Source organism: Phoca vitulina, unplaced genomic scaffold, assembly GCF_004348235.1.
Source record: "Phoca vitulina isolate PV1807 unplaced genomic scaffold, GSC_HSeal_1.0 scaffold1, whole genome shotgun sequence".
Classification (NCBI taxonomy): domain Eukaryota; kingdom Metazoa; phylum Chordata; class Mammalia; order Carnivora; family Phocidae; genus Phoca; species Phoca vitulina.
In genome coordinates this window covers 59,674,666-59,699,672 of record NW_022589704.1, presented here as the reverse complement: position 1 = coordinate 59,699,672, position 25,007 = coordinate 59,674,666, and the positions used below count along the sequence as shown (strand labels likewise).

The following is a 25,007-nucleotide window of genomic DNA, read 5'->3' as shown; positions in this document are numbered from 1 at the left end:
GTACTAGTAGTAGAAGCAGCCGCAATGATATATTACATTTATTACATACTTATATAATGTGCTGGTCAACATTATAAGCAGTTTATAGGTATTAACTTGCTCATGTAACCCAAACAACATCCCTGAGGTAGGTGCTATTATTCTTACTTTATTTTTTATTTTTTAAAGATTTTATTTTTATGTAATCTCTCCACTCAAGGTGGGGCTCGAACTCACAACCCTGAGATCAAGAGTCACATGCTCTACCAGCTGAGCCAGCCAGGCGCGCCTCTCTTATTTTATAAATGAGGAAAGCTGAGGCACAGTTTCGTTACAAGTATTTGTTTCTTTTTAAAATAGGTATGGTTTAAAATCTTGAAACTACCCATAAAGTTAAACTTGTTTATATGTAGGGCTAATACTTTGTAATGACTTTGCAAAGAATCTTTCTGGGGTCTCAGATTACTGATATTTTTTCCTTTTCAGTGAAACTGCTTTTGGTTACAAGGGTTTGAAGATCCTGTTATACTATATTGCTGGTAGCTTGTCAACAATGTTCCGTGTTGAATATGCATCTAAAGTTGATGAAAATTTTGACTGTGTAGAGGTAAGAACAATAATAAATTTATCTTTAACTCTGCTTTCCATTTGAGTATAAAACAGGTTTTAAAATTTAAAGGCTTGAGGGAGGAGAGAAACTGTTATATAGTAGCTTTAAAACCATGTATTGTCTTTAGTTATGGAGGTGATTGCCTGCCTGTCACTACAGGTAACCTTTGATCATGATCCTTGGTCTGATCTATTTCCTGAGTGGACCTTTCCTAAAAACTTTACTGTTATGATCAGAGTTGTATTTTGTTTACCAACTTCTTTTTTTTATTATGGACATGAAAATTACTTCATTTCCCAGAAGTTAAATAAGATGGAGGGCAATAGCTAAATTTTCTACTTTTTCTTCACATAGAATTTGCCTATTTAAATTTCTCTTGCTGCATTTCTGATCCCACAGATTTTGCTAATATATTTCCTTAAGAACGTGGACAATTAAGCTGATGACATAAAACTCTTTGAAACAAATAAACCAAAAGATGGTGAAGGCAAAGAGAGGCATTAAAGAGTATGCATCTGGGGCAGGCTGAATTATGGCCCCTCAAGAAGCAGAGGCAGAGTGATGTGACCACAAGCCAAGGAATGCTGATAGCCACCAGAATTAGAAGAAGCAAGGAACAGACTCCACTGGAGTCTCTGGAGGGAATGTGGCCCTGTTGACACTTTGATTTTAGCTCAGTGATAGTGATTTTAGACTTTGTCTCTAGGCTGTGATAGAATAAGTCTCCATTGTTTCAAGCCTCCAAGTTTGTGGTAGTTTGTTATAGCAGCCATAGAAACTAATATGGATTTTCATATCAGGAAGTGGGGTGCTACTGTAACAAATAACTAAAACTGTAGAAATGTCTTTGGAAATGGGTAATGGGTAGAAACTAGAAGAATTTTGAGGCACATGATAGAAAGAGCATAGACTACCTTGAGTAGATGGTTGGTAGAAATACGGACTTTAAAGGCACTGCTGGTGAGGGCTCAGAATAAAGTTAGGAGCATGGGAGAGAAAACTGTATCATCTTAGAGAATAATGTACCATCATAAACAGTATGTTGGTAGAAATAGGAATGTTGAAGGAGTCAGAGGGAAATGAACATATTATTAGAAAATGAAGGAAAGGAGATATTTGTTATATAGTGCCAGAAAGCCTAGCTGAATTGTGTCCTACATTTATATAGAAAAGAGAACATGTAAGCAGTGAAGTTGGATATTTAGCTGAGGAGATTTCTGAAGTATTGAAGTTGTGGCCTGGTTTCTTGTGGCTCATAGTAAATGTGAGAGGAATGGGTGAGATTGTGGGAAGAACTGTAAAGCAAAAAAGATCCAGGACTTGATGATTTGGGAGATTCTCAGTCTATCCAGGTTGCAGAAGATACTGAAGTTAGGAGATTCATTGTCAGGAAAGTGGTTTGGAGAGAAAGCCAAGAGCATGGCTAGATAACCTTTTGCTCTTTCTGAAGAGATTGCACACATGACTCATGGATCTCCTCAGTAATCTCAGCAAAAACCAGGAATGGAGATTGAATAGAGATCAAGTCCTTTGTAGGACCATCTTATCTAATGGTGTGAACCCTCATGGCAGACACAGGTGACCTAGAACGGTTTTGAGAATGTTATATCAGCAGAAACACTGCCAGTTTGGACTGATAGGTTGAGGAAAGGCTAATGAACTTCCAAAATTCTATAGGTAGGAAACAGGCTGATAGCACTGCTCAGCTGCAAACATGTGCTTCCCTTCAAGAAAAAGGAATAATGGCCCAGAAGGTAGAGCCACAGGCCACAGTATTCCCAGGTCTTGAAAACTAATGGAATTTGACCTTCTGGATTTTGAAATTGCTTGGTAGCAGTGACTCCTTTCTTTCTACCATTTTCTCCCCTTTGGAATGGGAAACTCCATCATAACTTATCTGGTGCCTGTCCCACCACTGTATTTTAGAAGTGGTAAGTTGTTTTCTAGTTATACAGGTGGAAAGGAATTTTGCTCCATGATTTATCATACCCAGAGTCTGCTTGAATAACTTTTAGATAATGACATTTTGGACTTGAGTTGTTGATGGAGTGGTTGAAACTTTTGGGGATGTTGGGATGGGGTGAATGTATTTTGCGTGTCTGGGATGGACATGAATCTCTGAGGGACCTGAAGAAAATTATATGTTTTAGAGTTGTTCTGTTTCTGGACATTCCTGTTTAAAGGTATTGAAACTTTTTTTTAAGGTTTTATTTAAATTCCAGTTAGTTAACATACAGTGCAATATTAGTTTCCAGTGTATAATACAGTGATTTAGTAATGCCATACATTACCAAGTGTTCATCACAGCAAGTGTACTACTCCTTACCCCATCACCTATTTAACCCATCCCCCCACCTACCTCCCTTCAAAGCATTGAAACTCTTCATCAAGAATTACTTCAGAATTAATTTTTTTTTTAAGATTTTATTTATTTATTTGAGACAGAGAGCACAAGGAAGGGCAGAGGGAGAAGCAGACTCCCCGCTGAGCAGAGAGCCTGATGTGGGGCTCGATCCCAGGATCGAGATCATGACCTGAGCTGAAGGCAGATGCTTAACTGGGACTGAGCCACCCAGGCGCCCCCAGAGTTGATTTTTTTTTTAATGAAATGCGATTTTTGTCACTGAATCACATTTATAAAATTGGAAATTGCATTCTTTTTTTTTTTTAAAGATTTCGCCTATTTATTTGACAGAGAGAGACACAGAGAGAAAGGGAACACAAGCATGGTGAGTGGGAGAGGGAGAAGCAGGCTTCCCACCGAGCAGGGAGCCCCATGCGGAGCTCGATCCCAGGACCCCGGGATCACGACCCGAGCCAAAGGCAGATGCCCAACGACTGAGCCACCCAGGCACCCCTGGAAATTGCATTCTTAGAGTAAAATCTCTTGTCATTTGAATTTGAAAATCCAGGAAGTTTTATCAGATCAGATCTGTCATATTGAGAATACTGTGCTTCACATAACTTGGCAAAGATACTATGTATTACTGCATACTGGATATCATAACTTCCTCCTGTACAAGTAGCAATTCCTAATGCATTAACAATTAAACCAACTTTTTCAAGTTTTTAAACTGACTTTAAACTTCTGACTTAAATCTTTTGCCAACCTCATGCCCCATCTTTTTTTGACTAAAACTTCTCATGACTTGGGACTGGTTGATTTGGTTTTTTTGTTGTTGTTAATTTTTTAAAATTTTGTTTCATTGTAAAGGACTTGCCCAAATTCACACAATGCTAGATAAATTAGCATATAATATAGGCTTATTAAAGTGGAGTTTTTTTTCCTAATCATACACTTCTTATTAGATTGTTAAATTCTCAAGCCCAGCTAGATACTCTTATTAAAAATACAGGTAGTAGTTTTCCTTGTGTTGTACAAAATTCACTGTTGTTTGAAGGTTTTGGTGTCTTTTTTTTTTTTTTAAGTTCCAGCTGATAGTGCTGAATTGATTTCTTCCAAAGGAACTATTGACTTAGTTATTGGTAAATCTTTCAAATACTATTTGCCATGAAAATAGCTATGTATTTGCATTGACTTCTAATTGCTTCCTTCTTGAAAACCAGGTTTTTCCATTTAGAAGTACTGTGTTAGGAGTAAGGAATCAATCTTTTATGATGTCTTCTTGTAGGATTATTTGCTTCATGGTTGAAGATCATTTATTTAAATTACATGTTCAAAGACTTTTTTTCCCCTTATTAAAAAAAGAATGGGTAGTGGATGTGGGGGAGATGGGCTTGCCTCTTCTATCTCAGTTTGCATTGAGAATGTTCATTCCACAGTGCCTCTGTGTTCTTGATGCCGGGGAGAGTGGCAAGAAAACAAAATCATTCCTCTCGTGGAGTTTATATTCTAGCTAGGAGGAACAGTCAATAAACAAATAGTAAGTAGTGTTACAAAGAAACATTTTGCTGGTTCCTGAATGAAGAGGAGCCAATGTAATTATTTGTCTGACTGAGGATATATGTTGAAGGTAGAGCCGGTAGGATTTACTTTTGAATTAAATATAATGAGATAGAAAAGAGAAACAAGGAGTACCCTATTGCTTAATCTTAATAGTAGTACTATAAACTGAGATAGGGAAGATCGGAGAAGTAGGTCTAAATAGGAAAAAAAAAATCAAGATTTTTGTTTTAGATGTGTTATGTTTGAGACTATTATATGTCATATTTGAGTTTTCACAGACTATAATATGTAGTATTATTTTTGTGTATGAAAAATACATTCTTTTGGGTGAGGTGGTCGGAAACCACAGCACATCAGCTTAGAAGTTAATTTGCTTATTAGAATTTGCCATTACATTAATCTTTCATCATCCATTTTTCTTTTCCAAGCTGAGTTCTCCAGTTGCATGTAAAAATTTTTAGTCACAATTAAGATGCTTGTAAAATATCTCCACTAGCCATCATCTTTCTTTTTTTTTTTTTTTAAGATTTTATTTATTTATTTGACAGCGAGACAGCTAGAGAGGGAACACAAGCAGGGGGAGTGGGAGAGGGAGAAGCAGGCTGCCTGCTGAGCAGGGAGCCTGATGCGGATCCCAGGACCCTGGGAACATGACCTGAGCCGAAGGCAGACACTTAACGACTGAGCCACCCAGGCCGCCCCTCCACTAGCCCGTGTGTGTGTGTGTGTGTGTGTGTGTTTATTTAATTTGACAGAGAGAGTACAAGCAGGGGGAGCGGCAGGCAGAGGCAGAGGGAGAAGCAGACTCAATGTGGGGCTCGATCCCAGGACCCTGGGATCATGACCTGAGCCGAAGGCAGACACTTAACCGTCTGAGCCACCCAGGAGCCCCACTAGCCATCGTCTTCAAAGGCAACATAATTTTTCTGAATTTTACTACAATAAGCTTGATTATTTAGAACACTGTTGGTTTGTTCCTCTTATGGTTGTCTCTGACCTTTGCTTTTATCAATACCTCCTGATCTCTTTCTCTCTTTTTTTTTTATTAACATATAATGTATTATTTGTTTCAGGGGTACAGGTCTGTGATTCAACAGTCTTACACAATTCACAGCACTCACCATAGCACATACCCTCCCCAATGTCCATCACCCAGCTACCCCATCTCTCCCACCCCGCACCACTCCAGCAACCCTCAGTTTGTTTCCTGAGATTAAGAGTTTCTTGGGGCGCCTGGGTGGCTCAGTTGGTTGGGCAACTGCCTTCGGCTCAGGTCATGATCCTGGAGTCCCAGGATCAAGTCCCGCATCAGGCTCCCTACTCAGCGGGGACTGTGCTTCTCCCTCTGACCCTCCCCCCTCTCACATGCTCTCTTTCTCTCTCATTCTCTCTCTCTCAAATAAATAAAATCTTAAAAAAAAAAGTCTCTTATGGTTTGTCTCCCTCTCTGGTTTCGTCTTGTTTCATTTTTGCCTCCCTTCCCCTATGGTCCTCCCTCTCTCTCTCTCTCTCTCTCTCTTTTTAATTGAAGTATAATTGACATACAGTATCCTGTTAGTTTTAGGTATACATTATAGTGATTCCTTTTTTGTTGTTTTTTTCTAATATCTTTATACATTATGAAATGATCCCCATGGCAAGTCCAGTTATCATCTGTCACCATACAAAGTTATTACAATATTATTGCCTACATTCCCTGTGCTATATGTGACATCCCCATGACTATTTTATAACTGGAATTTTGTACTTCTTAATCCCTTTCATCTATTTTGCCCAACCCCCTCAACTCCCACCCCCACGTCCAGTAACCAACAGTTTGTTACCTATATCTATGAATCTGTTTCTGTTTCGTCTTGTTCATTAGTTTTGTTTTTAGATTTCACGTAGCATAATACCCTGTAGGTCCATCTGTGTTGTTGCAAATGGCAAGATTTCATTTTCTTTATGACTGAGTAATACTCCGTTGTATGCATGTATTTGTGTATGTGTGTGTGTATGTGTATATATGTATTTACGTATATCTCATCTTTATCCATTCATCTATGATGGACACAGGTTGCTTCCAAATCTTGCCTATTGTAAATAATGCTGCAGTGAACACAAGCGTGCATGTAGCTCTTCAAATTGGTGTTTTCATTTTCTTCCAATGAATATCCAGAAGTGGAATTGCTGGATTGTGTAGTAGTTCTGTCTTTAATTTTTTGAAGAACCTTCATACTGTTTTTCATAGTGGCTGCACCAATTACATTCCCAACAACAGTGTATGAGGGTTCACCACTTTTCTCCGCTTTTTTTTTTTTTTTTTAAGATTTATTTATTTGAGAAGAACCATGAGAGACAATGGACTCTGAAAAACAAACTGAGGGTTCTAGAGGGGAGGGGGGTGGGAGGATGGGTTAGCCTGGTGATGGGTATTGAGGAGGGCACGCTCTGCATGGAGCACTGGGTGTTATGCACAAACAATGAATCATGGAACACTATATCTAAAACTAATGATGTAATGTATGGGGATTAACATAACAATAAAAAAATTAAAAAAAAAAAAAGATTTATTTATTTGAGAGAGATAGTGAGAGAGAGCAGGTGTGGGGAGGAGAGGGAGAAGTAGGCTCCCTGCCGAGCAGGGAGCCCGATGCCGGGCTCCACCCCAGGACCCTGGGATCATGACCTGAGCAGAAGGCAGACGCTTAACCGACTGAGCCACCCAGGCGCCCCATCTCCACTTTTTAGTATAACGTGATCCCATTTGTTTATTTTAGCTTTTGTTGCCCTTGCCTGAGGAGACTAGTCTGAAAAAATATTGCTAAGACCAATGTTAAAGAGCTTATTGCCTATGTTTTCTTCTACGAGTTTTATGGTTTCAAGTCTTTAAACCATTTTGAATTTATTTTTGTATATGATGTACAAGAGTGGTCCAGTTTCATTGTTTTGCATGTGGCTGTCCAGTTTTCCCAATGCTATTTATTGGAGAGACTGTCTTCCCCATTTTTTTTTTTTTAAATGTTTTATCTATTTATTCATGAGAGTCAGAGAGGCAGAGGCAGAGGCAGAGAGAGAAGCAGGCTCCCCGCCTAGCAGGGAGCCCGATGCGGGACTCGATCCCAGGACCCTGGGATCATGACCTGAGCTGAAGGCAGACGTTTAACCATCTGAGCCACCCAGGCACCCATGTCTTTCCCATTGTTTATTCTTGCTTCCTTTGTCATCGATTAATTGACCATATATATATATATATATATAGGTTTATTGCTAGGCATTCTATTCTGTTGCATTGATCTCTGTGTCTGTTTTTGTGCCAGTACCATACTGTTTTGATTACTATAGCTTTGTAGTCTAGCATACTGTGAAATCAGGGAGCGTGAGATCTCCAGATTTGTTCTTTCTCAGGATTGCTTTGGCTATTCAGGACCTTTTGTGGTTCCATACGAATTTTAGGATTGTTTGTTCTAGTTCTGTGGAAAAAGCCATTGGTATTTTGAGGGAAGTTGCATTGAATCTGTAGATTGCTTTGAGTAGTACAAACATTTTAATAACAATAATTCTTCTAAACCATGAGTACAGTGTATCTTTCCATTTATTTGTGTTGTCTGCAGTTTCTTTCATCTTATACTTTTCAGAGCCTCCTGCTTTCTCTTGAGTTAATTTCATTGCCTTTTAGTGTAAGGGTGTATGACTAAGATTGTTCAGTCTTGCTAATTGCTAGCATTTCTGGGAAAAGGTTTGGCAGAGGGAGTTGAAATACAGGGTGCAGTTTGTATTATCTGTGAACTTCAGTTGTCTATTTTATCCTTGTCTCCCACTAATATGGATTGAATTTGAGAGTAGATGAGAGCAGATTTTTAAAATTTTCTGGAGGGGCGCCTGGGTGGCTCAGTCATTAAGCGTCTGCCTTCGGCTCAGGTCATGATTCCAGGGTCCTGGGATTGAGCCCCGCATTGGGCTCCCTGCTCCATGGGGAGCCTGCTTCTCCCTCTCCCACTCCCCCTGCTTGTGTTCTCTCTCTCGCTGTGTCTCTCTCTGTCAAAATAAATAAATAAAATCTTAAAAAAAATTTCTGGATTCTTTAGCCTCTTATAGAAAAACCCTGTGTACTTACAAAAATTTAATCTTGAAATGAAAAAATAACGTTAATAATATTTCACTATACTTTTTTTGATAATTGTAACTGTTTTTCATGAGTAATGCTTTTTATAAAATATATGAAAAGCTTTAAAATTATATATTGAGATTTCTGTCTTAGAATTTTATGTGAGTTTTAGGTAGCAAAACACCAGTGCAGTATAAATCACAGGATACCGCCTTTGTTTTTCCAGTAGCGAAAAAATTCACACTTAATTTCTTTAACAATACTCAAATTTCCACAGCTTAAATGTTGTCAGGTAATGTAAGATTGAGCAAATTAAGTAGATATGGAAATTTTTTGGCTTGTTTTTGTAGCATATTTTAGGTAATCTTAGAATTCTAGTCAGTGTTAATTAAGCCTACCACTTTCGCCATGTAAAAGGACCACCTACTTAACATGCCTTTTTTAATCGCTATTTCAAAAATAACTCACCATAGACAAATTTACGCAAATGGTGCTATTTAGGAAAAGATCCTAAAGATGTAATTTGGTTTTCAAATGTGGACAAATACAAATAAAGTGTAAACATATTTATATCATAGCAGACTACCACTTATTTTCAGGCACATTCTTTATGCAGTGATGAGGAAAAGCAAAAATGGCTTCATGGAAGTTGAAATGACCGTAGTGAGAGAGTATACAATCTAAAACGTTTCATCATGACTGACCTAAGAACTAAATAGAATAGTTACCTTTATACTTTCCTTTTTTAAAAAGCTATTGCTAAATGTTTGGAAAACATTTGAAAGGCATGCCTTTATTAATTAAATAGATCAGGTTGTATTCTGGATCCTTGATCTATTCAGCTTAATTTCTTTTTTTTTTTAAACACAGGTTTTGTTTTTTTTTAATTTTTTTAAAGTAGGCTCCATGTCCAGTATGGAGCCAAGTGCAGGGCTTGAACTCATGACCCTGAGATCAAGACCCAAGCTGAGATAAAGAATCAGATGCTTGACCACCTGAACCACCCAGGCGCCCCTTCTTATCTTTTCTATAAGTATATTTTTCCATAAGTTTAATTGAAGTTTAAAATAATATCCTTGAAGGTAGGGAATTTTTCAGTGATCTTCAGAAATAGAATCTGAACTTTTAGCCACAAGCATTGGAACTAAAAGTTTTCAGTTAATCTTTGATTCAACATTGAATTTTAGAAAGATGAGAAGAGAGAGTGCCTGTCTGGCTCGGTCACTAGAACATGCAATTTTTTTTTTTAAGATTTATTTATTTTAGAGAGCACGTGCACACACTTGCATGAGAGTGGGGGGAAGAGGAGGAGAGGGAGAGAGAAACTCAGGTGGACTCCATGGGCTGATCATGGAGCCCAGTGTGGGGCTCGATCCCATGACCCGGAGATCACAACTTGAGCCAAAACCAAGAGTCCGATGCTCAACTGACTGTGCTACCCAGGTGCCTGGAGCATGTGACTCTTGATCTAAGAGTTGTGAGTTCAAGCCCCATCTTGGGCTTAGAGCCTACTAAAATAAATAAATAAAAATTTTAAAAATAAAAATTCTTTTTAAATTGATGAGATGGGTTTTTCTGTAGTGATGATTTTATTATCTGGCCAGTAATCCAATATGAAAAATGAATATTTAACTGAACTCAATTAGAAGAGTATAGATCTCTAAAACAAGTGGTTATAGGATTTTTTTCTTAAAACAGAATCTAAAGAGAAATGCATACGTTTTTCCTCTAGTGAAGCAAGATTCTGAATTCTACATTTGAAGAGTCCTTTGGTTTTATGTTCTATATTTTATGTAATATATCTGATACACATTTTCTCAAATCTGTTATGTATAACAGAGTCCTTGTTTTTAAACTTAGCCTTTTATTCTCCTGTAAAAGTTCTTAAAGTAATGTGTAAACTTGCCCAGAGCAAAATATTTATTTGAAGATATTTATTACAATATATAGGTATCCTTTGAAGACTGAAAGTTAACTCTCTTTCAGCTTTGTTGAGCTCAAACCTTTGGGTTGCTCTGTCTTCCACCAGAACTGCTACTTGAAACTTACAGTTTCTAAGAAATCTTTGAAGTACATTTGATGCAAGATGTGTGAAGTTATTTGATCATACTTTGCAATGCCTTGTTGAGAAGACAGGATACGGGGAAAGTTTTTAAAAGTTAGAATTAAATACACTCTAAATGCTTTGAAGTGTTTTAAACTGATAGATTATAAACCTCTTTATTTAAAAAGCATTTCTTGACTTTTTTTTACCTTGAACTAAAATACTACTTTACCCATTACTACTATGGATTTTAATTGCCACACATCAGACCCATTAAGACTATTCCTTATTATTACAGTTTCCTGTGGTAATTACTGAAATTGTATATATTCTATAAAATATGTTAAAGATAGTTTCTTCACATTAGATAGCAGTTTAAACAAAAAATATCAAATGCAGTTTATTTGGTTTAGAGGGTAAATGAATACATATTAGAAATAAGCTGTTGGGTAAAATACTGAAGAGCTATATTTTAAATAATAGCTCTTCTTTTTTTTTTATAGCTATAAACAAGTTATGTATAAATGTTGGTGGTACCAGAGCATTGAAAATAAAACTTGTTTGTGATAAACTCCATCCTTGCTTGGTTCTCTATCCTAAAATGTAACTGAATGATAATAAAGTGCTATTCATCTGCAGGTGCATTGCTTCTACTTAGTTAAAAGATGGTTGAAAGGACAGGAATTAGTAGCATGTTGTATTAGCCTTTTGTAGTGTATTTTGTCCTAAGCATCTTAATTTCCCTGTTTTGAATGCTAAGTAGCAAGGGTCTTGGTTTAGAACTAATACCCATCATGCATGTAAACGGTATGAAAGAGCTGCTTAGTAAGTTAACACAAAGTGTTCTTGTGTCAGTCCTTGTGGAAATAGATACAATACAAACATTACAGCTGAACTCACGGCAAACTCCATTAAGTAAAAACCTGGCCTCATTGTTCAGGAAAAAGTTTGAATAGAATGCAAGCTCATTTTGTTGAATGTAATGTCAGGCTTTTAGGGACTGTATTGAGGGATAAGGTTTTGTTAAGTTGAGACCAATTCATTAAGTTTTATTGCCTGGTGAGAAGCAGTAATACTTTATTGTAAGACTTCATCAAATATTCATGGTTAAAGAGAAGTAGTAAATGTATTCAATCAAGTGGTCTTTTGGGGTTTTGAAAGGGATTATGAAGTCTGCTCAGCTGATAGTTTTAACATTCATTGAGGTTGTTTAACAAGGGTAATTTTAGTCTCTGAGTTTAATTTTGTTGTCCAGGCTTGTCTCTTTTTACTGTCACAAATCCAAGTCTATAAAAATTGTGTCACATTATAGAGATGAGTGGATAATATATTCATTCATATAAATTATGTATGTCCTAAGTGGGTATATTTTTTAAATTATCATGTTAATACTGAGTTTAATGTATGAGGGAGTTATGACCTGTCCACTTGTTCAATGTGAGTTTGCTTTTTGTTTGGTCAGACTATAGCCTCACCTTACCACTGTTTGTGATCTTTTCATGTCTTGGATAATATCGCCTCCTTGACGTACATAAAATAATAAGCAGCCTTTTGTTTGGGCCAGTTCAAATTGTACTGAAAGGATATAGTCAGCATTTTGTAGATGCTGTTAGAAATTTCAGTAGCATAGTCCTCATTCTTGTATTTGATTTCAGGCTACCTGTCTCTCCTTTTTTATTTTTGTATTACACTTCTGCTCATCTCAGATTTGGGTGATAGTCTCTCGTGCACACAAAATTCATCCTTTCCCAGTTCTCAATGTGTTTACTTCTTTAACTGTGAACTGCAGTTTTGTGATTTTTGTGAGTTTTGTCCATTTCAAAGAAATAAGCATATTCAACTAAAAGTCAAATTTGTTATGAATTTTTTCTTATGTCTTTTAACTTCTATTCTTTAGGCAGATGATGTTGAGGGCAAAATTAGACAAATCATCCCACCTGGATTTTGTACAAACACAAATGATTTTCTCTCTTTGCTGGAAAAAGAAGTTGATTTCAAGCCATTTGGAACCTTACTCCATACATACTCTGTTCTCAGTCCAACAGGAGGGGAAAACTTTACCTTTCAGATATACAAGGTAAAGATAAATCTGAATATTTCTTGGGTAAAAAGTGCTCCATTTGCCTGAAACCTGTATGCTGTTTTGTTGTGTTATTTTCATTGACTCATTTCTAGCTTCAGGAAACAAGTTTCTGTCAGCATTAAAAACAAAGATCTATTTTGTGTGTGTGTCTGTGTACACATCTTAATCTGAGACTTCTAAACACTTTCCCACAGGATAGTTTTGTGTTCTACAGACTTTCACTTACCTCTGTGATGAGTTTCACCTGACTTTTCCTGGCTTTTTCCCTAGGCTGACATGACATGTAGAGGCTTTCGAGAATATCATGAAAGGCTTCAGACCTTTTTGATGTGGTTTATTGAAACTGCTAGCTTTATTGACGTGGATGATGAAAGATGGCACTACTTTCTAGTGTAAGTACAGTTCTAAAGCAACAGTAGACCTTATTACCTCCACAAAGCCAGCATTTTAATTGTGGCGGCCCAATTATTGGGACAGTATAATGATATTTTTCCCAGGAAAGAAAAACTATTGTTTATGAGGCTTGAGTTTTCCTTCATTATGCTTTCGGAGACCTTGAGAATAGAGCTGAATTAAATGCTGTTGTCCGTTAGGACCCTGAATGTAGGCTTAAACAGTAAAATGAGCTTTGCCTGTGTTTTCTTTTACTTGCCACCTATTCATCTTTATAATAGGCAAGTGCACTGAAGTGATGTAAAGAGGTCTGATTTATCCAAGTTGCTGCACACCAATTAAGTGAATTGTACATTCAGAACATAGCAGGTGTACCCATTGGGCCCTCACAGAGTAGCTTGCTGACACTGAAAATTCAGTCAGAGAATGGAAAAGAAAATGGACACTGCATGGGAGCGCGACTGTAATTGACCTGCTTGGCTTTCTGTTTTATCTGCAGATTTGAGAAGTATAATAAGGATGGAGCTACGCTCTTTGCGACCGTAGGCTACATGACAGTCTATAATTACTATGTGTACCCAGACAAAACCCGGCCACGTGTAAGGTAATTGGTGGTATAACACGTGCCTTGTCTTTTATTTCAGAAGAAGGAACTGCTGAAGTTTCCAATACTTGTTATAATAGTGTTGATTTGTTTAAAAAAATCACCATTATTCATTGGCTATGTACTGATTTATTTCATTGTTCCCTTTGAAACTGTAGAAGATTAAACCAATTTTGAGTATCTCAATTTTTGGATTTCTTGAAGGTTGACTGAAAAAAAACCCACTAACTTTAAAATGTTAATACTACAGTGATTTGCAATTTTTAAACAGATCATGTTGTGATATTTTAATTTTACAATCATTTCTTTACTGTAGTCAGATGCTGATACTGACTCCATTTCAAGGTCAAGGCCATGGTGCTCAACTTCTTGAAACAGTTCATAGATACTACATTGCATCTCCTTCTGTTCTTGATATTACAGGTATGTAAAATTTGATTTGTTACTGAAAGAGCCTTTCTAAAGAATCTCTTCTTTACTGATTAATTTTGGTTTTGTCAAAAATAACTATTCTGTTTTAAATAGCAGCATTCTCTTGGGGTCTTTTTGGAACTGTGTAAAGATGGCTTATATGGTTACATTTTAAGTTATAATAAGCCTTTGGTGTGATTGGATTGTATATCCAAGTAAGAAGTGCTTTATGAATTGAACAGATTGAAGATAATAAATTGAATGTATATTGGGAAATCGTGGTCAGGTATATGTACTTTGTAAGTGTGGTGTGACTTAGTTCAGTTTATTTGGCCAACCATTGCATTGCTCAAAGGCCCTTCTCTAATTTTCATGTAGAGGAAGAATATTCTAAACCTCACTGAGAAAGAAAAACCAAGGCAAATAATTCCTGAATAGAATACACATTTCTTAAGGCATGTGTTTTTTATTCCTAAAATGCATGCCTTCACACCAGTAGTTTATAAGGTGAAATGCAGGCCTATTTGTTTTGGAAACATCTTTCATTATGAATTAGCCAGAGAAGAAGTATTATGAATAGGATTCTTAGGAGAAGGAGAGAGACTTTCCTCTTTAAAGTCATCATTAGATGGGGTTACAGATGATAGTATGTAAACATGTGAGCTACCACAGAACAAAGTGGCCCTGGAACATTTATGTTGTCATTATTTTCTTTCCCCTGAGTAACACTTTCAAATTTGTTAACTCAGAAAGTTGCTGATTAAACTGAAAGTCACCCTTTTTTTTCTTCATGAAAAATATGATACCAGATATTCATATCCAAATTAGGTATTACATTTTATTAATTCATAACAGTTTGAGTACATTTTTGTTTTTAAAACTGCAATGCTTAAAAAAAATAAAAACTGCAATGCTTAACACACACTAAAATTTAATTTGTTTTAAAAATTATGTTTTGGCATTTTATTTTACCACTTCGTTTAAGGACACCAAAAAAAAAAAAAAAGTACTGGATGTGGGACTAGCAAGAATATAAGTAGGCTTGTGAAAAGAATATAAATAGGCTAACAGGCAGATTTTTAGCTTTTCATGTAATGTAGTGGTTTTGCTTGTACAGAGTAAATAAAATTAAAGTTACTCCAAAAGAGATTCTGAATTGATCCTGTAGAGTAATAAAAAACATTTTGTTTTTAAAAGGGAGTTCCATGTTCATAGAGTTGAATTATTTTTTCATCTGACTTTTGTGCTACTGTGAAATGGTTTAGAAATTTGGGAGATAAAGAAGTAACTGCTTAAGTTGGTTTATATCAAAAGTTACAAATTGTTTAAGTGACACCTTTACTAGCTAAGTGAAAAATTATAGAAACATAATAAAAATGATTACACTTCTTTTTAACTAAGCTAAAATTGTTTAGCTTCTGTTTACTTTATAGAGCTTGGACTTGGTGTTACACGAAGGGACTTTTTTTGGTGATTTTAATCTAGAGACTTAGAGTTCACATAAGTAGTCTTTGTCTTCTCTAGTGGGTAATGTGCCAGCAGGAGTTGTTTCTGTGAAGCCTCTTAACCATTTTCTTCTGTCTACTCCAACCAATAAAGTCCTTGATACTTAGCACCAATTAGCAGATAAAGAATTTTATTTCTTAAATGTCAGTGAAGAGTCATCAATAGTGGTAGCCTTTATTCATTCCAAACTGAAGTCTCCAAAGAGAAAAGACTAAACGTGCTAAAGGACTTCTGAATTTGAAAACTAGATATCAGCTTTTATTTTCAGCGTTAACATTTCTCAGCATTATAAATTACTAAAAATGTCTTATCAGCTGTTTTCATGAAGATATTTCTTTTAGATTTCCATACCCAGTCTTTTTAAAAAAGAAAATAACAGAATTTTGCACTTTTTAGTCATTTTAGTTCCTGTTTCTCCATTATTTTGTATATATATTTTTAACTTTTTGGATCTTTAGCAGGTTCTGGATCTCCCTTTGCAATCCCGAATATTCTTTATATAGAGATGGCTTTTTGCTTACTTGACATACAGCCAGATATAGTAATAATTAAAAGTTAACATTGACGGGCCTATGTTACAGGATAGATAGGTGTTTGTGGTGTAATTGCCATTCATTTTCTTTTTTTAGCACTTAATTTTAAAGTAAAATACTGAAAGACAGTTCTTTATATCATGTACATCTTCCTGTTGAGGATGTCACTATCTTAAGATTTGAGTACACCTCAGTTGTGTGACCTTGTAAATTGAATCAATGATTTGTTTCTTCTAGAATTATGAAGAGATGCGTTTGGCAATAGAAACTGATCTTGGGCTGGAGTATATATCAATATTACTAATCTATTAGTTGTGTATTAAGAGCTAATTATAAGTGTCCTTTAAATATGCCTTATAGTACTGGAATGGAATATAGAATTATCTATAAGCTTTTTATACTTAGGTGGTTTGTGCTATCTCATTTTGTATGATTTTATCTCTAATATAGCACATTAATATTGAGAGGTTTTTTAAAAAAATGATAGAGGAGCACTTAAATTGTTAGATGATGTATTTGGAAAAAACTCAGTTTTTGATTTTGCAAGTCACTATAGATTTATACTCAAGAAAATTTCATCTTTTAAATGTATTGCTTATCTTTGTAGCACAGAAACAAAGGAATTGAAAGGTGTCACGAATTATTGAGTATCACTATTTTAAGTTCATTTTCAGTCTGACACTTTTGGTTAAAGTGCTTAAATATTGAAATGGTGACTTGGCCCCTTATATTGTCAGTCTATAACTGCTTATGTAAAGCTAAATGGAAATTTTTTGCCTTTTTTTTTAATTTGTGTGCAAATTTCTGATAGGAATATGGCATGAGTTTTTAGATTATTCTCAACTGTCATTCTTTTTCCTAGGATATGTTTTTTCCTAATCTTCTGAGGTCATATAAGTTACTTAAGCTATCACTCATACTAAATTTTATTTCAAATTGGATATTAGCAACACAGTTCTTTTTTCTAAATCAGTTTAGAAGAGGTAGACTTGGAAAAATTGACATTGAATAAGCTTGAGCCTCATTTGTTAGTACTTTAGTACTTTAAAAAAATTTTTTTAAAGAGATGCTTCTTTGAGAATTTTTGTCACTTAGTAGAGGTTTAATTAAAGCAACTTTATTGAGGTATGATTTCCATACCATAAAATTCACCCATTTTAAGTGTACAGTTCAGTGAGTTTTAGTGTGTCTGCCTAGTTTGCAGCCACAGTCCTGTTTTAGAATATTTCTATCACAGTAAAGAGATCCCACATGTCCATTTGCAGGCAGTCCCTATTCCCAGTCTCTTACATTGAGGTCTGTGATCCATTTCGAGTTAGTTTTTGTGTGTTAGTTTCTAAAATCATCTTTTTACATTTGGCTATCCAGTTAATCCCATACCATTTCTTAAAAAGACTGTTTTTCCCCTATTAAATTGTCTTGGTACCTGTGTTGAAAATCAGTTGACCATAAATGTAAAGATTTATTTCTAGACTCTAATCATCTGTATATGTCTATCCTTATGCCAGTATCATACTGTCTTGATTAGTTTACTGTAGCTTTATATTGAGTTGGGTTTTTTTAAATGATAATGTGAAGTTTAATATGCCAAATACATACATTGAATTTGTGGAGTGTGGTTTGCCTGGGTGCTGCAGAGTAAACAGAAGTTTTTTGAAATGATAGATGAGTAGGGTTAAAAATGGATACTGGCCCTGGCCAGGTGGCTGGGAATGGGGAGGGAAAGGCAGTTAGAGGGGGCTGGCCAGGGACGAGCCATGACCCTCAGAGACTCGAAGTATAGTCTCTTTCTGAGTGAGCACCCACGCAACACAGTCCAGGTCCGGTTGTTGCAAACTCATCAGTAGCTGACCCCAGCACAACCGCCCCTTATGGTGCAATCTACCTGGCAAATGAAAACTTCTTAACCCACCTCCTGTATACTCCCTCTTCCCCCCAACAGAGATTCTAAATTCTGAAGACAAAACCATTCCATTGGTTACATAGGAAATACAGTCCTTATCTTTTTGTCTCAAAGATTCCCTCCCCAGTCCCCCAGCTCTCCTTTCCCCCCAAATGATTTATGTGCCAAGATGATGAAGAGGAGGCCCCAGGCCACAGGGGGGCTTCTAGCTCTGAGGGGCTGCTTCAGTGACACCAGGGCATAGAGTGGGCAAGACACAGCAGAGGTCCTGGCAGTAGGGCCCACTTCCTCCCACAGGCCACGCTTACTTATTTGGAGTAAGTAATTGCATTCATTTTCCTGATAAATTTGCATCTTTTGCTTTTCTTGCTTCTTTCTTCCTGGTGACCTCCTGCACTTCTTTCCGCTCTTTATGGCTGATCTCCAGCCAGGTGAGGTCAACATTGGCCTGTTCTGTCTTCCCACTAAATGCATTTTAATGTAATGTTCTTTTGCTTTCTCTCTGTCTTCTTTCCTTGAAAGCTCCTTTGACTTGTCCCGATCCATCTGTGTTACCTTTCTGATTATGTGTGCCACCCGGTTGTGGTTCTTGATGTTGATGAGCCATTTCACACCTTTGCTGGTGGTCATCTTCATTATCCTCAGCTTCTTTCCTTGCTTCTCCTCTTCCCTGGCCTTTTGCTTTCCAGCCTAGAGCTGTGTATCCTTTTCCTAGGGGCTCATGTACTGCCGGCTAGGCCTTTGTGGCCTCCCTTGCTCCCTTTTTATGTGTCACGGCTCCTGCAGCAGTAGTGCCTCAGCCTTTCTGTTGAGTTTTGAAATCAGAAAGTATTCCAGTCGTGTTCTTTTTCAAAATTATTTTGGTTATATAAGATCTCTTGTGTTTTCATAAACTTTCTTTTTCTGTTTTCGGCTTGATTCCCACTTTGATTTTTATTATTTTCTTCTTGTTTCTTGGGGTTCATTTTGCTCTTATTCTAATGAAGACTGAAACTTAGGTGTTTTTTGTTTGTTTTTATTTATTTGAGAGAGAGTGAGCACAAGCAGCGGGGAGCAGCAGAGGGAGAGGGAGAAGCAGGCTCCCCGCTGAACAGGGAGCTGGATGTAGGGCTCTATCCCAGGACCCCGGGATTATGACCTGAGCCAAAGGCAGACACTTAACCGACTGAGCCACCCAGGCACCCTGAAACTTAGGTTTTTAATTTGATTTGATGTCCTCCTTTTTTAATATAGACATTTAAACATATAAATACTTCCATATTTATTTGTAACATGTATATTTATATATGAATATAAGCACTGTCTTAACTGATCACATACATTTTCTTTTTTTTTTAAGATTTTATTTACTTATTTGACGGAGAGAGACACAGCAAGAGAGGGGACACAAGCAGGGGGAGTGGGAGAGGGAGAGGGAGAAGCAGGCTTCCTGCTGATCAGGGAGCCGGACGCAGGGCTCGATCCCAGGACCCTGGGATCATGACCTGAGCCGAAGGCCGACGCTTAATCAACTGAGCCACTCAGGCGCCCCCACATACATTTTCATAAATGCTTTCATTCAGTTCAAAATATCTTGTTCTTTTCTCTTTTTTTTTTTTTAAGTAATCTCTATACCCAATGTGGGGCTCAAACTCACAATCCTGAGATCAAGAGTCGCATGCTCTACCCTCTGAGCCAGCCAGGTGCCCTGGTTCAAAATCTCTTCTTATGCCTTTTTGATCCATGGGTTATTTAGAAGCATGTTGTTTAATTTCCAAATATTGTGGATTGCCAAATTTCCTTCTTTTGATGTCTAATTCTGTTGTTGTCAGAAAGCATGTTTTGTATGACTTTAGTTCTTTTTCATTTACTGAGTTTTGTTTTATGGTTTACCTTAGGGGTCCACAAACTTTTTATTTAAAGGGCTAAGTAATAAATATTTTATGCTTTGCAAAGCCATATATGTTTTTTGGTTGCCATAGGTGAGACTTGGCCAATGGGCCATTGTTTACTGATTTTTTGCCCAACCTATGATCTATGCTGGAGAATGTTCCATGTGTGCTTGAAAAGAATGTGTATTCTGCTGTTGTTGGGTGAAATGTTACCTAACTACGAGCTAGTCAAGTTAGTTGATAGAACCGTTCAAGTCTTCTCTAGATTTGCTGATTTTTCTGTCTGGTTGTTCTAGCCATTATTGAGTAGTATTGAAATTTTCAGCTATTTTTGTTGAATTGTCTATTTCTTCCCCTCATTCTGTCAGCTTTTAATTCATTTACTTTGGGCCTCTGTTGTTAGTTGTGTGTGTCTTTTTATAACTTTAACATCTTCTTCATGAATTAACTTGTCATTATAAAAGGTGCCTTTTTTTTCCTCTTGTAATTTTTTTCATTTTGGACTGTATTTTTTCCCAGTTGTTTTTTATTGTGCTAATGCTTAAACTCATCCTTTGACTGTCAGCCTTTGAATCTAAAATGATTCTGTTGTAGACAGCATATAGTTGGATCTTTTTTTATCCAGTGACAATCTCTGCTTTTTGATTGGAGTCTTTAGTATATTTAGATTTAATGTAATTATCACTATGGTTGGAATTATGCCTCCCGTCATGCTGTTTGTTTTCTCTATGTTGCTTTTCATTGTTCTACTTTTGTTTCTCCTTTGATGCCTTCTTTTGTGTTAAATAGATTTATTTTATTTTATTTTTTTAAATAGGCTCCAAGCCCAGCGTGGAGCCCAGTACAGTTCTTGAACTCACCACCCTGAGATCAAGACGTGAGCTGAGATCAAGAGTCAGATGCTTAACCGACTGAGCCACCCAGGCACCCTATAAATAGATATATTTTAAATGAACAGTTTTAATTCCTTTGTTTTGTTTTTGTTTTTCACTTTTTTTTTTAAGGTACTCTCTTAGTGGTTTCTCTGGGGATTACAATATGCATCTTAATTTATCACAGTTTACCTCAGATTAATATTCAGTTCCAGTAAAATAAATTCTTTCATTGTAATTATTCTTCCTCCCCTCATTGTTCTACTGTTGTCATATATATTACATTTTTATATGTTAGGTACCAAACATTGGTTTTATAATTATTTTTAATGTAATTGTCTTTTAAAGAAGTTGAGAGGAGAAAAGAGAAAAATATATTTATACCAACATTTACATTTATTTTCATAATTAATTACCAGTGTTCTTAATTTCTTCATATAGATTTGAGGTATCATGTTCTTTTAACCTGAAGAACTTCTTTAGTATTTCTTGTAAGGGCAGGTCTGCTAGTAACACATTTCTTTGATCTTTACTTTTCTGAGAATATCTTTATTTTACCTGCATTTTGAAGGATAATTTTGCTGGATATAGAATTCTTGTTTGACGGTTATTTTTCTTTCAGTATTTTGAATATATCACCCCGCTAACTTCTGGCCATCTGTGGTTTCTGATGAGTGGTTTTCCTCTTGCTGCTTTCAGGTTTTCCTGTTTGTCTCTGGCTTTTGACAGGGTCTGTACTTAAGTTTATTTTGTTATTTTGTTCATCATCTGTGTACATTCCTAATAAACCATAATTTCATACCAAACTGATACAGTGACAGGATTTCACTTTAAAGCAATAGTCATACAATACTTACTTAATAATTACATGTATATGATGTTAATACCATAAGGAGGCATTAGGAAGGTATTCAGTACGGGGCACCTGGGTGGCTCAGTTGGTTAAGTGTCTGCCTTTGGCTCAGGGCATGATCCCAGAGTCCTGAGATCAAGCCCCGCATCAGGCTCCCTGCTCCTCGGGGAGCCTGCTTCTCCCTCTCCCTCTGCCTGCCGCTCCCGCTGTTTGTGCTCTCTCTCTCTCTGTCAAATAACTAAAAAAAAAAAAAAAAAAAAAAAAAAGGTATTCGGTGCATACAGATTGAATGAATGGAGGATTGGATAATGACTCAGAATCATAAAACATTACCCCTTGCTCAGACTTTTTTTAATAAACAGCTTTATTGAGATATAGTTAACATATCATACAATTCACTTAAATTGTACAATTTTTGAAATATTTACAGTGTAGCCATTATCATAATCTAATTTTGGAATATTCCTTTCTCCCAAAATAGAAACCCAGTACTCATTAGCAGTCACTCCTTTCCTCTTCCACCCCCCACCACCTATACCCCTCCAGCTCTAGGCAACCACTAATCTACTTTTAGTCTCTATAGATTTGCCTATTCTGGACATTGAAGTTCACATAATGTATCATGTTTCTTTCACTTGGCATGTTTTCAAGGTTCATCCTTATTACAGCATGTATTAGTACTTTATTTCTTTTTATTGACAATGAATATTCCCATTGTGTAGATATACCAAATTTTATGTATCCATTTATCAATTGATGGACATTTGGGTTGTTTCTACTTTTTGGCTCTTAGGAATAGTGCTACTGTGAATATTTGTGTACAGGTGTTTGTGCAGACCTATGTTTCATACCTCTTGGGTACATACCTAGGAGTAGAAATGGTGGAAAATCTGGTAACTATGTTTCACCTTTTGAGGTACCACCAGGCTATTTTCCAAAGTGGCTGTACCAATTTTACATTTCCACCAGTAGTATGAAGGTTTCAGTTTCTCTACACTCTCATCAATATTTGTTACTTTTTTATTCTAGTCGTTCTAGTGGATGGAATTTTATTTCATTGTGTTTTTGGTTTGCATTTTTTTTTGTGTGGCTAATGATGTTGAGCATCTTTTCATGTGCTTATTGTCCCTTTGTATATCTTTTTGAGAAGTGTCTGTTTAGATCCTTTGTTTTTTTAATTGGGTTCTCTTTTTCTTATTGAATTGTAAAACTTTTATATATAAAGTCTGGATACAAGCCCCTTATCATATATATGACTTGCAAATATTTGCTCCCATTCTGTAAGTTGTCTTTTCATTTTCTTAATGGTATCATTTGAGCACAAAAGTTTTAAATTTTGATATAGTCCAATTTATCTATTTTTTTCTTTTGTTACTTGTGCTTTTGGCTCTATTATTTAAGAAGCCATTGCCTAACCAAAGGTCATGAAGATTTACTCCTATGTTTTCTTCTAAGAATTTTATAGTCTTATCCCTTACATTTAGGTCTATGATTCATTTTGCATTAATTTTTTATATGGTGTGAGGAAAGGGGTCCAACTTCATTCTTTTGCTTGTGGAGATCCAGTTGTCCAACTACCACTTATTAAAAGACAATTCTTTCCCTCATTGATTTGTCTTGGCACCCTTCTCAAAAATTAATTGACCATAAATGTAGGGGTTTATTTTTAACTCCAATCCATTTCCATTGATCTACATATCTGACCTTATGCCAGCACCATACTGTCTTGATTACTGTAGCTTTGTAGTAATTTTTGAAATCAGGAAATGTGAGTCTTCTTTTGTTCTTTTTCAGGATTGTTTGCACCTGTAATTTTATTTGGCAAAGATAATGGTGCTGTTGTTTGATTAATAAGGAATAATCCTTTCTCATTGTACCTTTTCCCTTGTATAGTTCTTTTAAGAATATTTGTTTTTCTAGCCTAGCATGTATATTGAGATCGCAAATGATGAATTATGTTGGGTAAGGGAAATGTTATTCTGCCTTTTCTTTAGCGGAAGATCCATCCAAAAGCTATGTGAAATTAAGAGACTTTGTGCTTGTGAAGCTTTGTCAAGATTTGCCCTGTTTTTCCCGGGAAAAGTTGATGCAAGGATTCAGTGAAGATATGGCGATAGAGGCACAACAGAAGTTCAAAATAAATAAGGTATTTTTATTTTGTAGAAGAAAAAAATTTCAGTTTTGAAGTTTTCTTTCTTTTTTTTGTTTAAGTATGTAACTTAAACATTGCAAGTACATTAAGAATACATGTGTGGGAAGTAGCAGTGGTTGAGAGTACAGGCTCTGAAGCCAAATTGTCTGGGTTAAGATCTGGCTACAGCACTTAGTCTGTGACTTAGGGCAATTTAATTTCCTCATTAATAGAATGGGAAGATAGTTGATATTATGGCTATATTTAAAAAAGTGTAACAAGCAGAACAAAATAGTATGATCTTATTTTTACTTTTTTTTTTTTTTTAAGATTTTATTTATTTATTTGACAGAGACACAGTGAGAGAGGGAACACAAGCAGGGGGAGTGGGGGAGGGAGAAGCAGGCTTCCCGCGGAGCAGGGAGCCCGATGCGGGGCTCGATCCCAGGACCCTGGGACCATGACCTGAGCCGAAGGCAGACACTTAATGACTGAGCCACCCAGGCGCCCCTTATTTTTACTTTTTAAGAAAACGTTTGATATGGCAAAATAGTTAATACATGTGGAGAAGTATATATACTTCTATATATTTGAATTTTAAAGTAGTAAATATCCTAAAATAGGTACGAAAAAATAATCTGGCAGTTCAGAGGAGGGAGTTTAGTTTATTATATTTGTGTATGGAAGGGAATCAGAGTTTTTCATGGGATGGAGATGCATTTGATCTAAGCCTTGAAGAATGGGTAGGATTTGGATTATGAAAGTATGTGAGGGGCGTCTGGGTGGCTTAGTTGGTTGGTATCAGACTTGATTTCAGCTCAGGTAATCTTGGGGTCCTGGGATTGAGCCCCGTGTTGGGCTCAGGATAGAGTGTGTTTGGGTTTCTTTCCTTTTACCCTGGGGCCCCGCTCACATGCATGCTCTCTTTCAAAATAAATAAATCTTTCAAAAAAGAGATGTGAAGTATATTCCAATAATAAGGACTAGTATATGATACTGTTACCCTCTCCTCCCTTGCTTCTAAGGTATTATAGTTCCTGATTTTTTTCACTTAGTACTATGATCATCTTTTTTGAGATACTTTTACTGGCTTACTCTTCTGTATGTTCCCTAAAGATAATTCTTCCCCAAAGTTCTTTATTCAGTCCTCATTTTCTCTCATTTTCCTTACTCTACCTGGGAGATCTCATCTAACTCTCCAATGTAGATTTTCCTCTTGT

General features: G+C 36.3%; 2 protein-coding genes and 1 pseudogene across 2 annotated transcripts in view; 1 reads left to right on the top strand and 2 right to left on the bottom strand.

Moving 5' to 3' along the window:
• The window catches only part of SLC25A12 (solute carrier family 25 member 12), a 198,042-nt gene that overhangs the window by 147,220 nt on the left and 25,815 nt on the right, over positions 1–25,007 (bottom strand). The window lies entirely within an intron of this gene.
• Positions 1–25,007, top strand: part of HAT1 (histone acetyltransferase 1) — a 62,921-nt gene that overhangs the window by 24,629 nt on the left and 13,285 nt on the right. Inside the window, exons 4-9 of the mRNA XM_032408179.1 lie at positions 466–586; positions 12,525–12,704; positions 12,981–13,102; positions 13,603–13,707; positions 14,024–14,130; positions 23,651–23,802. Coding sequence (XP_032264070.1) covers positions 466–586; positions 12,525–12,704; positions 12,981–13,102; positions 13,603–13,707; positions 14,024–14,130; positions 23,651–23,802 — 787 coding nt within the window. The remainder of the gene's footprint in view (positions 1–465; positions 587–12,524; positions 12,705–12,980; positions 13,103–13,602; positions 13,708–14,023; positions 14,131–23,650; positions 23,803–25,007) is intronic.
• Positions 17,689–21,581, bottom strand: LOC116637520 (annotated as a pseudogene).